Source organism: Saccoglossus kowalevskii, chromosome 3 (genome assembly GCF_978046115.1).
Source record: "Saccoglossus kowalevskii chromosome 3, keSacKowa6.1, whole genome shotgun sequence".
Taxonomy (NCBI): domain Eukaryota; kingdom Metazoa; phylum Hemichordata; class Enteropneusta; family Harrimaniidae; genus Saccoglossus; species Saccoglossus kowalevskii.
This window is the reverse complement of record NC_140643.1, coordinates 42,745,235-42,764,415: the sequence shown is the minus strand read 5'-3', so window position 1 is coordinate 42,764,415 and position 19,181 is coordinate 42,745,235. Positions and strand designations below refer to the sequence as shown.

The following is a 19,181-nucleotide window of genomic DNA, read 5'->3' as shown; positions in this document are numbered from 1 at the left end:
GTGAATCTCACCGCCTAAGCTGATGGTATCAGCTTCTTTTACTTACCCAACAGTGCGATATTGAAAACCTGGTGAACCACATACTTATCAAGGAGTATGTGAAGATCCGTTGTTTTTCAACAATCTGACTTTGCACCCATTGCAGCACGAAGCACTAAATCTGTTGCACTTTCGTGAATCCAGATTGACAAAAATTGGAGATTTGGTTGAATGTTGCAGCATTACATGGATCCGTTTCTATTTATTCGAAAAGATTGCTGGCAATCGCCCTCAACATTGTACATACATAATCATTGTACAGGCAAAATGGAAAACTATACAAATATACAAATTTGAGAAGAAAGATATTTACAAATTTATCGTAACAAAGCAAAAATTCAGGACGCAAGCAAGGATATTTTATCTTTCAACCATGGAGATACATCCCCAATTTCAAAGACTGCTACCTCGCTCCGATCACAAAAGATTTTTGATTAAGTCCAAATTAAGTAACACAGATGCATGTCTCTTTTGTCATGAAACTGATGACCCACTCACATTTTCATCGAGTGTCCAAGATTGACATCACTTTTCAAAATAATCATCCGCAGACTACTTGACATTGACAAAGTTCAACTATTCTGATACATACAGTACTATGTCCACCAAGTAAGCGAGCAACTCCAGGTCAGAGTCTCTTATGCTATACCATCACCACCATGAAAGCAGCTATCCACGTGACCAGGGTCAATAAGATGAAAGAACTCTTCAAAACCAGAATCAAGCAAAGGTTGAGAAATGAATACAACTACAACATGGTGACTCGTTCTCTGAATAACTTTATATCGCTTTGGTGCATCAAAGATGCCATATCCACTGTTGCAGGACAACTACTAGAGTACCCGGACTACATGCTTCATGGAGATGATGGTTAACACAGGAATGATGTTGATGAATAAGTTGAAGCATTTGCTTATAATAACTCTAACAAAGTCAATTTTAATTACGTACTGTAGTTAAGAAGTCTTTTCTCGTAATTGAACTTGAAATGTATACGATGTGAATCGCTACCAAAGACTCTCAATTTTTAGTTTTTCGCTTCTTTCAAGAAATGTTTTCATTTATTTTGTGTACATATCTTTAAACAGTGGGGGAGTTGTCACCTGCGCATGCGTCAGATGGCCATAGCGTGTCATTGTTTACAAACAAGCGTGTACCCATGAGCCTTTGCGTTTTTAGCGTGCGTTGTTATCGTCGTTTGGGAATCAATTCCCGCGCGTGCGCAGGTGACGACCCTCCCGCTTTAATGCAATGTTAATTGCCTTTTAAACTTGCGAATAAAAATATTATGTTACAACTCTGAGTCAGTTTGACGTCACAGAAAGACGTTTTCGCAAGAATGCGGCACTTAACGAAAAGTGTATTTTCACTGCTATATATAGCGATTTTTTTTATTCGAAAAATATTCTCTGTTTTGCATCAATTGGATTTATAGTAGCGCGTGGTAAGTGTAAATGGATTTTCAGAAAAAAAAACGCATATTGCTTAAAATAGAGAATATTTGGTGTATAGATACGTAATCTCAAATATAGTAAAAAGATTAAATGCAAAATGTCGTAAAAATACCCGCAAACTGTATGTAAAATTCTGATATGATTGTGACGGCGTCCTCTCTCCTGTCAGACATTAGTAATACATCCCCGAATAGCCACATAATATTGCTATTTTGGGACGCTGCTGTTTCATGACCCCCCCCCCCGATAATCATGTAAATCCTTGTGCCATCACGACGTCTCAATATTTGTCAGTCACAGTAATTATGTATTCAAAAAGGTTTCTAAATAATTCGACCATACCAAATAAAATCGCGAACTTTTGAAGTTTCGTCAGAATTTTCATGTGCTCCTTGTCCGATTTCTGATGACAGTTGCCAAGCAGTTGTCATGCATTATTTTCACTTTCAAATATTCAGGATGCTCCTCCCCGAACACGAATTTGGCCATTTCAATGGCTTCGTTAAAATACGCAAGTCCTTTGTCGACATCACCGAGGTTGTAATAAAGTATCGCTAGTTCGGCCAACGAGTAAGCGATGTCACCGTGCGCTGTGTTCTCGCCGTAAATCAATCTCTTCATGATTAGGGATTCCTTGTGATAAAGTATCGCCCTCTCAGGGTTTCCCAGGTGCGATTGAATCAGCCCCATGCTATGCAACGATTGGGCCACGTCTGGATGTACTGCTCCGTATGGTAATATGTGGCTGTACATGCCAAGGGCGGCTTCCACATACTTGAGTGCCTCTTTGGCGTCGCCTTTTTTATCTAATATATTACCAATATTGTGCATAGAGCGGGCAACATCGGGGTTAGGGTTGTCACCCCCGAATAGTCTTACCTTCATGTCCAGAGCAAGTCGATAATAGTGTTCTGATTTACTGTAATCACGTAACGAATCGTAGGCATTTCCTAAATTATTTAGCGACCAAGCTACATCACGGTGATCAACGTCTTCCCCATAAATTTGTTTCTTCATCAGCAACGCGTCTTCGTGATACTCGACGGCTTTCTTTGGATCTCCTAGGGCGTCCCATGCGTTACCAAGGTTACTGAGCGATGCTGATACGTCTGGGTGCATCGGGCGCGCCTGCCCAAATATTCGCCGATACATATCTAAGGCCTGTTCCAAATAGTCGACCGTTTTCGGATATTCACCGAGAGTGCCCCATGCCGAACCGAGGTTGACCAATGAAGAGGCGACATGTGGATGCGCAGTTTTCTCGCCAAAAATTTTCTTGCACATTTTCAAAGCGCGTTCATGGTAACTGATCGAATTGTGACTGTCCCCCATGGCAAATGCCGCGTTGCCAAGATCACTGAGAGTCTTGGCAACATTCAGGTTTACACCATCACTGCCATAAAGACGTCGGTACACACTTAATGCTTTCTCGTGATAACTGATGGCTTTGGTATACTCGCCCATTGAATCAAAAGAGTTGCCAAGCTCACCGTAACATGCCGCAATGGCGGGGTGTGGGAAGTCGTCTGCATATACTTTCTTATACAAGTCCAATGCCTGGTCATAATAACTGATTGCATCTTTATGTTCGCCCAGAGATTCCCATACTTTTCCGATGTTAGTACGCATTTTTGCAACTCGAGAATTCGGGATTTGTTTCCCAAAGATGTACTCGTACAAGTTTAGACCACGGGCATAATGTGTGACTGCTTCTTTGAAATCGCCGGTGCCACGGTAGCAATCTCCGATATGGCTCATGCAATCGGCAATTTGGATTAGAGAAATGTCACTTTGGCTGTTGCTATACATGTCTAGCGCCATTTCGTGATAAGATCGCGATTTCTCCATATCGCCAAAATTATTCCACGTACAGCCGAGATGATCAATTGTCTGCGCCACGTCGGGGTGTGCAACTTGGTTTCTATGGATACGTCGAAAAATGTGTATCGCTTCATCATGACATGCCACGGCTTTATGAGGAGCGCTCATACTTCGATAGGCCCGGCCAAGTAAATTCAACGTCTGCGCGATTTCGGGGTCCACCTTGTTACCACCTGACAGCTTGACAAGAAGCTCTAACGCTTTCATGTGGAAGTCAAGAGACGTCTCTGATTTGCCAAGCTCATACTGCATCATACCTATCTTGTTGAGGATATCAGTGATATTACTGTGTACCGGACTTTCTGTATAAACTTCCTTCCATAACTGCAGTGATCGTTGAAAATACATAAGCGTTTTCCTGGGATCTCCGAAATGGTACCACGCCACCGCCAGATTGTTGACAAGTACAGCCAGTTCGGGGTTCGCATTAGCTCTTCGATTGGAATCGATGAATCCAGTAATTGTGTTTTCGGCTTGTTTCAACAGCACTTTAAGCCCATCGAATGTTTCTAGTCGTTTGAGTAAAACCCTCGTCGGGTTCTTATTCTCGTCATGATGCGGACTCAGATGTAACGATTGAACATTGAGTGCCGTTACATCCAAAGGTTTTTCCTCGATTTTTTCCTTGGGAATAATAGATCGAGGAGAGAAGTTTTTGCCCACATTGAACTTGGCGTTTTTAATTATTCGAGACCTGGGAGAGATGTTCTTTTTTAATGGTTTTCGAATTACATCTTTCAGCGATCGGTCACTGTCAGAAGCTGTTCCTTCGGGTTTTTCATCTGTTTTGTTCAATTTACCAGTCTTAAAGATGACGCAAATAACGCTGACCAAATGGGCGTGGTCGTCAGGATTTTCCTCTAGTAACTGTCTGAGGCATATCTCAGCTTCAACGAATTGCTTCAGTCGTAAATGTATTTGTACCCGTGTCTTTAATGAATTGTCAAATAGTGGGTTGCCTATCAAAGCGGCTTGATTTACTGGCTCATCCGGACCATTTTGCAGAACTATGCGCTGTACTGCATCGCATAGTGGAATCATGACGTTGAAGAAACGAACTAGTGACGTGACTTCGGTGAACGTGTCGAGTAGCTTGGAGGGATCACCCATTTTCTCTGCGTCGTGTAGCTGGATAAAATGACGTAATCGCCGTTCCATGATAAATGAAATCGCCACGTGTAGGTTGTTCATAGCCTCGGATGTGAGGATTTTCCTTCGACGAAGTTCGTCGACGGCACTCCAAGGACTGTTGTAAGAGACGCCAAAGTAATCGGCTAACGCGTACACAATGTCTATGAATTTTCGCATATCTTTACCCACGACGTATCGTTTCTTATCTCCCTCGATTCCTAGTGCATAATTGGTAACTAATTTAAGGAGTACAGACCGCGCCCTCTCACTGGCAATCGTTGGGAAAGTGAAATTACTGTTACTTTCAAGTTCAGTTTTCATAGTGGTCCTTGACGATTCTAACAATATTGACCTTCGGCTACGATAGTCGATGTCTAGGGACTTTTCCCCCGTGATGAAACAGACACGACTTAGACTGTTCGCCAACGAATTTCCCTCAACATCATTAGATGCTTCGGTGAGCAACATAGCTAAGCTTTCGGGTGTCTGGATCAACTCGACTGCCCGCCGCTTTCCAATCTTTTCTCTGCCGAGTGGCGTCCTGGATGCCCAAGGCATGGCACTGTCAAATGCTATTCCTCTAGGAGTGGTCGTATCGTAATACCAATCACCGTATGGACTCAGAAGATCATTCATTGATTTTATTGCAACGTTGTGCAGGGACGTCTCCCCCAACTCTAATATTTTCAAGTGCATTAAATACGTCAAGTTCCGGAAATATTTTTTAATCTGTTCACTGTCCACTCCTTCCTCCAACAGTATAGCAAACTCGATCTCAGAATACGGCGTGATTTCGTGCCTGGCCATCGGTCCCAGACCGATAACAGCATACGTGCACGGTGGCACTCCCAGCTGCGATACACATTGCTCAACAAGCGCCTTTATAACATTCCGAATTTTATACGAGATATCCCGGTAAAGACACCGTGTCGTGCGAACCCTTTTCATTTTCTGCAAATGTTGTAATTCGTCATCACCACCAGCAGTTGATGGATCACAGTTGGCCTCTAAGCTATCCAGTTCTTTCTCGCTCTCTTTTCTCAAGCGTTCAAGCAAGATACAGTGGCGTGGGGTGCCTCTTCCCTGAGTTAATTGGTGTTTCCCACTTCTATCCCCACCGACACTAATCAGAAACGTGCTTTCTATATCATGTAACCTTTTCTCAATGTTCGCAACGTTTGGCTGCAAATCTTGTATAATCCGGCACCTGACAAGCGCTGCATTGTACAACGCTGCTGCCTTGATATAGTCTCTCCCATCCCTTGTCACCTTTGCTCGTTCAAAATAGACTCGTCCAAGTGAAGTGAGCAAATTGGTCTCCGTTTTCAGATAGGCGGCATGTAATTCAGGATGAGGTCTCTCTTGATCCTCTTTAACGATCCTTTCCTCCTCTGTCTGGCGATGCTCTTTAAGTTCCGCTGCTATGGCGTTCTCGATGTCTTTCAGCGGCAAGCTCTTCCCATCTACGAGAAACAAGAAAAAAATATATTTAAAGACTGAGACGCCCTATTGTCCGTTTCGATATAATGGTAGTTTTAAAAATCGTGGCCAAAATACAAATGACTATAGCGCCCTGCATTTCAGAAATTACATTGACCCATAATTTTGCATAATTTCGAACCATGATAACTCAGAAGACGACAGATAATATATGTTAAAACTACATTGTACATTTGATACGGGAAAAAGAAATAGTGTGTGTACGTGTTGTTGGGGCAGTGGCAAATTAATTGTAATATTATATAGTATTCACCGCAGAAATGTCAGAAAATGTATTGCTCATTTAGAAGAAAAAACTATAACGTATTTTCGGATATTAAAAGTTGATTTTCATAATCTACATGAATTGCTACATTCTATGGTAAACACATTAACTAGCATAATTAGTTGGACGTCATTGAATACAAAGTTGACACACGACATGTACCACGACAACGCAGCGTGAAATACAAAATCTTGTCGAAATTGACAATGCCTTCCCTTCTGCTGAAATTATAAATAGTGGAACCAAGGCGCCATCTTTATGTAGCCCCATGCTCGTATTAATATAGCTGTACTGGTCTAGAGCGGGTATAGTGACGAAGGGTCAATAATACTATTAAATTGTTCTCGTATTTTCTTCAATATATCTTGATCCTTTCCCACTCAGGCGATAACATCATACACGTGTTTTTCATTCACTCCGATCAGTCAGAGCATGTATCCCGTATAATATATGCACACTGTCGAAATTTATGCAACGATTTACAGAGCCACTGTAATACGCCCTCTACCGGCAGCTAAAGATACTAGATACGTCGGTGGGTGGCGCACTTCATTGCGTGGCTGCTAACTGGAACCTTGGAAGGTAACATACAATTTAACCTCCGTACTGGGTCATATACATAAAAGAAGCGAGCCACATCTATGGTACATATCCAGTGATACATATAGCTAGAAATGTAATCTCGCTAGGGGCTTTATGTTGTGATAATTGTCTGACCAGATATACAAAAGCAATAACATGTTTACAATCTCGCAGCTTCTTATATCTGCAATGTATTTACGCTATTCTTTCACTCGTTTTGTCACTTCGGAAGTTTAAATGTGCTATGAGTCAAGTATAGTAACCTTTTCATATCGTACGGCTCTTATATACCACTCAACATTAGGAGCACCGCGGAGGGCGCAACTCACGCGACCTTGTCAGGCTACATTAGAAATTGCAATAGTTTTGATACCTTCAAGTCAGGTTATAATAAATTCCTATTTTTAAAGTTTCTTTCAGATTTAATGGTCAATGCATTTTAACATTTTGTTGATTGTCAATTTCTAGTTTTAAATTAGCTCTGGATTGTACTAGATGACACTATTGAGCTGGTTACCATATCGATACATTTTTTATTTTATTTTATGTTGTTGTACCCGCCAAAAATGTTGTATGATCGGCAACATTTTCTTGAAATCCCTGGCATATTTCTCCGTTTAACGACCCAGTAATTATATGCAATATTACAATAATTCCCGTCATGCTTTGGGCGTACGAATCATACTGAACCTAGGAAGTTAGTTCGTGAAGTTCACTCGTAGTCACGGTGGCAACCATTCTCTAAGCATCGACCTAACGCGATGAATTAGTCTCTGCCATTGGTGAATTTGAAAATTCTTGGGTTGTCATCCGGGCATTTTCACCGCTTGGCAATCATCACAGGGGATAGCTGTTGAGACTCCCTTGAACAAGGTAACAAGTGAATTCGGATATTCTTGTATTCTTAGCACACAGGTACAGTGAAAGAAGAACAGATCATTATGACCTCACTTAACCAGAAAACTTGTGTGATGTTTCGTTCTCTGCGATTTATTCAAATTACATTGCTGATCCCATTCATTTCGTTCGCTGAACCTTCCACGGAAAGCGTCATTACGCCATTGGGCCTATTTTTTGCGTTTGGCAGCGTTTCTGTGGCTATTTATGAATTTTGGCTTGAGAAAATGTTTTTTTTTTAAATAAATAAACAAATTATAACGTATTTGAAAAAAAAAACGCGTAATCTCTCAGAACGAGGGGAAAAATGTCACCTGTGGCAGAGACTGATGTTGAAGCCTCAGCCACGCCACCAACGACAGAAAACAGTCGAGACTTGAAGATTGGGTGAGTAATAGAGTCCTGAAAGCTGATACTGGAAACAAACCGAACAAGATGGACAATGTTGACTAATCTTAAAAGGCGGTAGTCGTCGCGCCACGCATGCGCGAGATATATGGGTCTCATATAAATATAGATAGCGACTTTGACTGTTGCGCAGATCAACGAGTACAAATTGAGACGTTACTAAACTTTAATTGTGTATTTTAGGTGATTGTAAGGTATCGAGGGAGTCACCGGCTGTAACTAGTGCAAGTCGCGCCCGGGTCAGACCTCATACTTTAGAAGAGCATATTGGATTGTGGGAAAATCAATCTTTACACAACACAACACAACACAACACAAATGTCACACATGCGCAGCGCGACGACTACTGCCCTTTAATGGGTAACTTCATTTGAAATTTTGATATTATCAGATGGTCATCGTGAAATTGCCGTTCAGAAAATTCTGAACCCGATTCGAGGACATGATGACACCCTAACGGTAAAACTCTACTAGTATGGAAATGTTCGGCAATGTTCGTGTATGGGAAAAAAACATCTCACATTTAACACAAATTACGTCACAAGCCAAGGGCTTCCAATATAAACTACTAGTAGGTGGCAATACACTGTAACTGCTTCTCATAGTAAGTTTAATTATGGACCACAGAGAAGGTATTGCGCAAAGATTGTGAGGCAAGATTTAGACGAGGGATCCCCCCTCAATTATGTTGGCTATCTTGGTGCAATTAGTCCACATATCTGTAGCGTCTGTAAGATACAATAAATAAAGGCTGTGATGTATAACGTAAATGTAAAAGAACTAACCCCCCCCCCGCCCAATGTATGGATGCATGTACACGCTCGGGTGATCTGACGTAACAATGAATTGTATAAAACATTGGGCGTCTCCGTCACAGTCGCTACTACCCACTACCAAATAAGTCGAATTTAAATAAACTTAACTGTGCGGTAACGAAATACGGCAATATCGGATAATTTAGTGCGACATTCACAGTGTGACAATCACAGTGCACAATATCAAGAATTTAGTGCGACATTCGCACTGTGACACAATCAGATCAGAGTGCACATTTTCAAGAATTTAGTGCGACATTCACAGTGTGATACAATCACAGTGCACATTACCAAGAAATATCTCGCGGCCAATCAATATCATAATGAACAACTGATAGAATAATTATTTCTTTCTAATTCACAAAAATACTAGATTATAGTATTATGATTGTGACATCTATGAAGTATTTAATCAGCACAAAAGGATTAAACGTAAATGCTCTAAGCTTTTAAATTGAAAACGTTCACTTATTGAGTCTTGAATTAAAATATAAAGTGACATTCTTTATTGTACGGCAGATTTAATAGTGGCATATTCACGTACCAACACGCCACGAATGTGTTGCCATAGTTACTAAACAAAACAAAACAGGTCGCTGCGATATCAATATTGTTTTATGTTGCGCCGCGTAAAAGAAAGACAAATTTCAATTTCTAACCACTGGCTTTCCTGTGATAAAAATACATCGATTTCAATTGGCGATTGATACTCAGTTACTTTGTAGTGTGTCGATCACAACTGTCAATTCAACGTACAGCAATCGAGAAACCTCTAACTTAGTTTAGACATCTCCTCATAGCTTCCAGCTAATCTATAAACCTAGCAACATTACCTGGCCTTTCCCGGGGTACACATACATGGTAGTAAACGCTATATCTTTTTTGTTACAACATTCCCAGTTTTCTCTCCATACGTTTGCACTTATATGGGTTTTATTTAATACAAATAATTACCGAGTATGTTTATTATCAAATTTCCCTCATTCAACAATACACGTAATCTTGCATGTAATTTTGTATGTCACGCTGTGCTAAATACAGACGTCTGAGACATGTGGCGGAAATAAGTACTGACTACGTGGGCGACTTATTGGAGCATAATTAATGGCGAATGAAACGGCTTAACATTGTACAATGACGAAGATCACAGCACAGATGGTATATGTACTGACTACACCACGATACACCAACATGGCGTTTTTTTTTTCACGCTCATTCATATTTTGTCGTCGTACAAGAAACAAACCCAATCTCCAGGTTATTGTCCATGATTATTTTAACTGATTCACACTGATTATATAATTTCTTTAAATTTCATTTTTTAAGTTGAATATAAAATGCATACATTTCCAGTACTATAATTATAAGTGTTATAATTCGTACTTCTCAATTAATCATTATATATTCTTTACATTGTGTTAGTTTTAGCTAGTATGCTATATATAACCATGGAGATATAATGCAGCTACCTGCTCAATTCATGTAAAAATCCAACAGCAATCGCGTCACGCCGCGTGTTGATAGATCTGGGTCCCATGCGACATATAACACGTCATGTGTTAAATACACTTTTCACGTACTTGCAACATTCGTTGTGCGACGAATGTAGGCCCTGCTCATTGAGGCATTATATCAGTATTACTCAAATAGTATATGCATTTTGAAGTGAGTACGTTTAGTTTCATACATGTAGTAACATTTACACACTACGCCTATAATTTCTGGAAAATTGACTAGTCGATTCCGACTTGGGAATCACAGGTAACTATGACGTCGTTCGAGAGTGTTTTTTTTTTCCTCAACTTACCCTTTTTGCTTTTGCTTTTCTTTTTCTTGGTTTTAATACCCATTAGCGCGACTCTGTGATCAATGAACTTAGGAACGGCTCGCTCGCTCTTGGTTTCTTTTTGTACCTCGCTGACATCTGTAGTGGAGCCGTAGTAATCCGTTCCGCCGTATATAGTGGTGGCTATGTCCGTAGTGCTACCCACTGGATCCAGTGAGATCGCGTCTTCGGTTGTTGGCCCGGTAAAACTCATTGCGTCCATTTCGCAGGCTTTACCTATTAAATTACAAGATACAAAAAGTTATACGTTTGTTTGTGCTTGACTTATGTTCATCCCAGTGACTTCCCGCCAATTCTCTTTCACAGTACGTCGTCGCTCAACGTTTTCTTCAGATATCTATCTAAACCTCAAAACTTTTTGAAATAGTGACGGAGATATGTTTTTGTCAGCGGAGAAATAAAACTGTACGACGTAACACATGCAGAAGGACGTTAAAACACTTGAAAACGCTTTATCTGTGCAACAAATTACTATTCATTCGTTAGCGAGACAGCCATGTTATCGTTCACGGCACGTAAAGCACACCAGCGTTACACTGTGTACATGGTGTTTGTACATATCACGCTGACAAACGACAATTGTTTAACCACCTTGGTAGAAATTGAAATGAAAAGATAAACACGACTAGAGCAACTTAAGCATGAAGTAAAAATCGAACTAGATATTTCCTTCAACGGTGAAACCGACACCTATATTTACAGCGTGCGAGCTGCGTTTGACGTTGTCATGGTGATTTATCACGCTAGATCGAGCATTGCCTGGTCAAATGTGACACACCAAGCTAATTTCAATAAAGGTGGAATTACAAATTTGCTCTGAGTTGTTTAATAAAGGAAACAAACTGATCGCCTTTGTTTTTTTAATGTTTTCAACGATGTAGCTATAGTATGTGTATACTGTTTGTGGGTGTTAGATAAACAGTATATTGACAGGTTAAGGACGTTTCGGTGAATCTACGACCACTATAATAATAAATAAAACCGACGGAAGAAGCCAAGCCTCGTTACAACAGCCCCATTGCCCTGGACGAGCAGCCTGGTGTGAAAGTCATATGGATCACGACCACAGGGGCCTGACGATCCAATCGTGTCGTTGGTTGCTGAAGTCAATGCATTGGACGCCCTTGGGGCGAAATGACTATGTCCCGGTACAGGGCAATATTCTTGATCAGTACATGGCAATATTCTTGACCAGTACAGGGCAATATTCTTGATCAGTACAGGGAAATATTCTTGATCAGTACAGGACAATATTCTTGGTCAGTACAGGGCAATATTCTTGATCAGTACAGGGCAATATTCTTGATCAGTACAGGGCAATATTCTTGGTCAGTACAGGGCAATATTCTTGATCAGTACAGGGCAATATTCTTGATCAGTACAGGGCAATATTCTTGATCAGTACAGGGCAATATTCTTGATCAGTACAGGGCAATATTCTTGATCAGTACAGGGCAATATTCTTGATCAGTACAGGGCAATATTCTTGATCAGTACAGGGCAATATTCTTGGTCAGTACAGGGCAATATTCTTGATCAGTACAGGGCAATACAATGCACGTATATATAATTAGATTTAAACATTTACACTTCGAACCCCATAAAATCACTAATATACAGAGGCGGCGGCACGAAATTTAGCATGGGGGGGACAAGATCTGCTCACCAACCTTCACCGAAGGCGCGACCTTACTAGACAGTCCGGGGCATGCTCCCCTTAAAAACGTTGAAATATAGACCCTCTGAGACACTATTTCCTGCATTTTTACGGGCAAGATTTGCTGACACAAAGGGTTTCAGCTTGATTTTTGAGGGGGGGGGGGGGGCTCTGCCCCCTTCCAGTGTGCCGCCACCACCGTGGATAATTGCTTCTGTCCGACCAGTTCACACTGTAGTAGTAGAGTATATTAGTGATATTATTAGTATAGGTACTCGTGATTAGTATAGCGCAGACTGGTCGGACAGAAACGAATATTATTCTATAATTTCGTCGTTCCGCGACATAGACGTCCATGGATTGACTTCAGCAACCAACCACACGAATAAATCATCAGGCCCTGAGCTCAGAACGGGTAGCCAGGTGTCACAGCCCTATAACTCGAGCGGAAGCCTGGTGTATATGGCTCAGGATGGGCAGCCTGGTGTAACGTCCCTCTATGGTTCAAGTCGGGCAGCCTGGTATACCTTCCCTATATGACACTGGACGGACAGCCTGGTGTAACATTCCTCTATGGCCCAGGACTGCCGTCTGGTGTAACGTCCCTCTATGGCCCAGAACAGGCAATCGGGTGTAACATCCACATATGGCATGTGACAGGCAGTCTGGTGTAAAGTACTTCTATGGCTAAGGACGGACAGCCTGGTGTAACGTTACTCTATGGCTATGAACGGGCAGCCTGGTGTAACGTTCCTCTACGACTCAGTACGGACAGCCTGGTTTAACCTCCCTATATGGCTCCGGACAGGCAGCCTGGTGTATGGTCCCTATATGGCTCAGGACAGGCAGCCTGGTGTAAGGTCCCTTTATGGCTCAGGTTGAGCAGCCTGGTTTAACATCCCTCTATGGCTCAGGACAGCCAGCCAGGTGTAACCTCCATATATGGCTCTGGACAGGCAGCCTGGTGTAACGTCCTTCTATGGCTCAGAAGGGCAGTCTGATGTAATGTCTCTATATGGCTCATGGCGGGCAGCCTGGTTTAACATCCCTCTGTGGCTCAGGACGGACAGCCAGGTGTAATGTTCCTATATGGCTCAGGAGGGACAGCCTGGTCTAAGGTCCCTTTATGGCTCAGATTGGGCAGCCTGGTTTAACATCCCTCTATGGCTCAGGGCGAACAGTCTGGTGTACTGTCCCTATATGGTACGGGACAGGCAGTCTGGTGTAATGTCCCTACATGGCTTAGGACGGGAAGTTTGGTGTACCTTCCCTATATGGCACGGGATGGGCAGCCTGGTGTAACTTACCTATATGGCACGAGATGAGCAGCCTGGTGTAAGGTCCCTATATGGCTCAGGACAGGCAGCCTGGTGTAAGGTCCCTCTATGACTCAGAAAGGGCGGCCTTGTTTAACGTCTCTTTATGGTTCAGGATGGACAGCCTGGTGTAACGTTCAACTATGGCTCAGGACGGACAGTCTGGTGTACCGTCCCTATAGGGCACAGGTCGGAAAGTCTGATGTACCGTCCCTATATGGCTCGGGATGAGCAGCCTGAGGTAACGACCGTCTATGGCCAAGAACGGGCAGCATGGTGTAACATACCTCTGGCTCAGGATGGGTAGCCTGATGTAACATCTCTCTATGGCACGGGATGGGCAGCCTGGTGTAACTTCCCTATATGGCTCTGGAAGGGCGGCCTGGTATAACGTCCCTATATGATTCGGGAAGTGTAGTCTGGTTTAACGTCCCTCTATGTCTCATGATGGGCAGCCTGGTTTAACGTCCCTCTTTGGCTCAGGTCGGGCACCCTGGTGAAAGGTCCTCTATGGCTCATGACAGCCAGTCTGGTTTAACGTCACCCTATGGCCCAGGACAGGCAGCCTGGTGTAATGTCCCTATGTGGCACGGGACGGATAGCCTGGTGTAACGTCCCTCTATGGCCCAGGAGGACAGCCTGGTGTAACGTCCTTACATGGGTCAGACGGGCGAGACGCGAGACGTTATTATGTACAACACAACAACTATAAATTGCCATTGACAACGCACGAATACATCTTCTCCATAGGCGAATACTGAAAAAGCTATATTACGTAAGGACAACCTACACCGACTCATATTGTATTCGTTGCCATAGCAAGACGCCTCAACGCAACTGGTTCTAAATGTAGTTTAAGCAATTTTCCAAAAAAATGATACTGTACAGCTCACATGGGTGCACAACAAAATGAGTTTGTTAGGTAAATGTCTCGTATAATGGGATAAAGCGATATTCAGCGTAACCATGGTAATGGGAAGCGCTAATGATCATAATAATCCTTAATAAACAATAGAGATGATTGGGATATGGTTGGCATGGATACGAACGTATTGCGTCAAATACATATCCGTTATACTGTCCTGGTGTTAGCTGTTTCGAAGAGCTCTGTGCGAATTGTATAGTTTCCTAACTTGCCAAAGCCGTAACAGTTAACTGTTTTATTTTATGAGCCCCAGTGTAAAGTAATGTTCCAGGATTTCATAGCCAAAATCTGAACTCGCATCATTATTGCATATCACAAAGGGGTGATTCAGTCCATTGAAAGATCTGCACTTCTTAATTGTACATTCTATACATCGGGTAATCTGTTTAAAATGTGGCCGGATAAAACAACTCGAGGGGTTCTCAGAATGGTGCGGTGAACGTGGAGACATTTCGGTTATTGTGTCGCGAAAATAAGACCTCTATTCTTCTGACGCTGCTTGTGCGATTGTCGTGCGTGAAAGGGGACAATACCAGTCAATGGGTCGCTTTTTATACAACTGGCGATGAATGAGGCCTATACGCATGTACAATATGTTTAATCCAGCCGTATCTACGAAACAAACATACACATACCTGTTGACAGTACCTATAACGAGCATAGCCGGGATTAGGCCCAGTTGAATCATAGTTCCTCTATAGGGGGACTGTAGTTGTATATATGTGTATTATTAAGAATACTGTGGTGTACGTGCGATTTAAAAGCGAAATGTCACACTTTTGTTACAACTGTTTCTTTCCAAAACAGTCATGTTGAATAGATAAATGAAATCTATTTAAGCACGGTGTTAATCGAACGGTGTCGGTGTTAGTAACACAGTAACCCAGCCATGTAGATGTTAGAAGCCGCGGCACTTAGAAACGGAGCAGTCGACTTTGAGTATTATAATGCGTTATCTACGCTTTCTTGCTTTCAGGGGCAAAACGACAATTTTAATTACAGTGAAATCGATGTATATTACTTTGACCTAAATATTTTATCATTGTATTTATTAATTTTATTTTTGTAGTACACATAACAAGATGAATTGTGGACAATTTATAAACTAATAAGTTCTAATGTTGTATTATGTTGAATAGTCCACCACAACCTCAGAAATCAATGTATTATCAAAAATAATTGTGAAGTCGCATACACGTTTACGTTGTAGACAGACAGACAGACATTCAGAGAAATGAAATGGTGAAATGATCATAACTGAATTCCGTTACTCATGATTTCAGATTTTTCCCATGCCAAATTTGTATTTAAGGGTCGATATATAAAATCAAGATTTAGTAGGTTGCAGCTGCGACCGGATTCGCATACAATGAATACGTTTATTAACTTACGTTCCTTCGCCTTTGTTCTTCTATTCGCGACTGTAGGCCCTGACATAATACTCTTGAGTACACTCAATAATTCAGTAATGTCAAGTTAGTCAAATTACTAACTACATGTATTATTCACACGAATGACAATGATACATCTGAGCAATATGAATAGAATAATTATATATATGCTCGCCTTATTGATTCATCTGGGTGTATGGGGCGAAAATAAACATGACTCCTATATCATAGAGTTTCACCTACCTACTGCGTAATATAAACGATTATCCATATTTTCCACATATTACATATTATGAATTGTGTCCTTTATAAGTGCTGAGAATACTTCTAACGATGGAATGAAATTGTCTCGACTCATCTTAACTCCAAACATGTACAGCCAGTGGATTGAGTGGTTTTATATTCATACCTGACGAGAGCCTGAAACTGGTAGTTTATCTCAATCAAAACCTACTCATACAGACAATTTTATGAGTGTGTTCTAGTATATGGAAATACAGAAAACTTGATAACCAAACACGATATAAAATATACGTACACATGTCTATATAGCCACGATTCATTGATTTATCAGTTGAGATAGACATTGTATATTGTGTATCTGAAAACACTAGTACTCAAAACAATTAGAGAACAATTGACATCGGCGTGAAAAGTTCCCTGCTTGCAGTTTAGCATATTTTAGGAGGTCGACTAACAATTAAGGGATTATCTCACTATGACCTTTCCCGAAGGCTCACTCGTCGCGTAGAGTACATTTGTGCGTGACAGTCGAGTAATTAATTCTATTTTTAGGTGCATGCGAAGGTCGATCGACAGTTTATTTCTAATGTACTGTTATCGGTCCTAATTTTAAAAATGCTAGAGTTCTACCAGACACAAATTACTCGGTCATCAACTGTGCGTGTCACTGCGACTGTAAAGCAGTTCAAGAAACAGAAATGACGACAAAACATAACAATGACAATACGTGCATTTTATTAAATTAAATTATAAAATATTTTTATAATTCAAAAACTTGTTGGCATGGATAGTTGATAAATCCTGATTTTGGTGGAGAATAATAACTGTCAAATGTATGAGGATACAACAACCCAGTAATTGAAACCTAGCGAAACAACATATTTGTATCTAATGATTAGATCATTTCCTGTCACAATATTTCAAATAACTTTGATTTACGGTCTGATGAAGTTTAAACATAGATTGATTATCCCCGGATTAACTTTGGATTGAGGGTGTAAGCTCGTTCTTATTTCGACCGGTTTGTGATCTGAGAAACTCGTTACTCTGATAGGAATGCTGACAGGGTATACATAGACTACGGTACAAGGTTCAAACTACATGGCAAGTACCAATAGCTTGTCTTTTGTAATTATACTCGAAACAGTTTTTGTTTATCTGATGACATTGTTCTAATTATATATTTTGTACAAAACCATACCACAAAGCTGTTTGGATTCAAGTGTGTTTGACAACGTGACGGTGGGCTGCGGTTGTTTTTACCAGCGTGTGGTTCATACTAAATTCTGCAAGTATATAAATGACATTCACCATGGCAAAGAAGCTATTCATATACTTTTGAATTGTCAGCGAGCAAAACATGAACTCTATTCACAATCAACCCACCACCAAAAACTCATAAATCAAACCGTTTCCACAGTAGTCACACTGTTGTTTGAAACAAACACGACAAAAACACGATGCAGTGCCATTTCACATAAACGTTTCGAAAAAACTAAACTGATCCTTTGAGTGCAGGCAATGAATACAACAGATATGTACGTTTATTTTGCACTTGGAGATTTAACGAGCTCTTTTCTTTGCAGGTTGTTCACCTTATATGTGTTTAATAATAACCGTGTGTTTAAGGTGACATTTATTCCCCTCCGTATTTGCCGTGCTCTGGGGTTGTGATGTGAGTGCGTCCGTGTGCCGGTGTTACATTTCACGCGGTCGCACGTCCATTTCCACTAAGAACAGCGTAAACAGTAATTTAATGACAGTACATTCATTACTAACAGTGCGTTACCATTCACACATATCAATCGCATCGCCTTCTCTTACCTTGTTACGAAAATACGCGTTGTCAGGAGAGCCAGACCCTGTCTTGGTTATTATTCCACCCGCAGTAACAGTGAGTCCCGTATCCTCGGACCAAGAGGGGGTAGATCGACCCTAGTGTGCGCCCGTGAATAACATAGTTAATACAAAATGCTTCAGCTCAAAATAGCAACAAGAGAGGGCTTCATTTAAATGCTTATACTGCGCAGTACCGCTTCGCCTGGCAAAGGAGTCAATAATTATGTACACGCATGCGCAGTATGGTCCATACAGGTAAAAACACGTAGCACCAAGGACCGTCATCGTTGGAACTTTGTTCGACTGCCAAGTAACCTCACTTTGGTGCATATGGTATTTTTTCATGTCAGTAATAATAATAATAATAATAATAACATGACTGCCCCGTATTTGTACCGATTAAAATATTATCTGTATTCTCTGAGAAATAACTCCCCATACAGTCAACGAATTAAATTGATCGCGTTTCTGACCTAAATGTTCGCGTAAAGGTCAACGCAGGTCAGCTACTGTATTGAGCGGCTTGATTTTCTTTTGATTAGTACGAACGTGATTCGACTGATAGGGCTGTGGTATATAAAAAGATTTATTAGCTCAAGCCCAAACATTGGGTGACAAAAGGTAGACTTGGTGAGTATTTTGAGTTTGTCAGGGAAGTCATCTTTTGCTGGTTATGCCATACATTTTAAACTTTATTTTAATGGAATATACTATAATATATAACACGTGAGCCATAGTGACGTCACTGCCATGACATCATCGATATGAAAACAAAACAAAAACAAAATAGTTAACAACATTGAACCCGATTTTAATTTTGCTTCCATTTTTTATTTGTATTTTGTTGTTATGTGTTGCTAAGTGTTGCTATGTGGGATATCGTATTGTAAGGTGTAATGGCGCAGTCACGTCGCATTTCACTCCAAACACCGTTCATATATATTCGTTCATCAGCTCTGGTTGTCTCGCCTGCGTTACACAAAATCACCAGC

General features: G+C 41.1%; 1 protein-coding gene across 1 annotated transcript; it reads right to left on the bottom strand.

Moving 5' to 3' along the window:
* Window positions 1-201: 201 nt before the first annotated feature.
* LOC100373354 (uncharacterized) lies at window positions 202-18,418 on the bottom strand. The gene is made up of 3 exons (XM_006814779.3): window positions 18,175-18,418; window positions 10,780-11,034; window positions 202-5,968 (listed from the first exon to the last, which is right to left on the bottom strand). Exons 2-3 carry the CDS (start codon window positions 11,018-11,020, stop codon window positions 1,875-1,877), a joined length of 4,335 nt encoding a protein of 1,444 aa, XP_006814842.2. The 5' UTR covers window positions 11,021-11,034; window positions 18,175-18,418; the 3' UTR covers window positions 202-1,874.
* Window positions 18,419-19,181: the final 763 nt, after the last annotated feature.

Bases quoted from the DNA above. Each gene is read 5' to 3' on its own strand.
- LOC100373354 (XM_006814779.3), bottom strand. From the start codon at position 11,020: ATGGACGCAATGAGTTTTACCGGGCCAACAACCGAAGACGCGATCTCA. The intron at 5,969-10,779 runs GTAAGTTGAGGA...TGTTTCTCGTAG, and splicing joins GAAAAGCAAAAGCAAAAAGG to ATGGGAAGAGCTTGCCGCTG.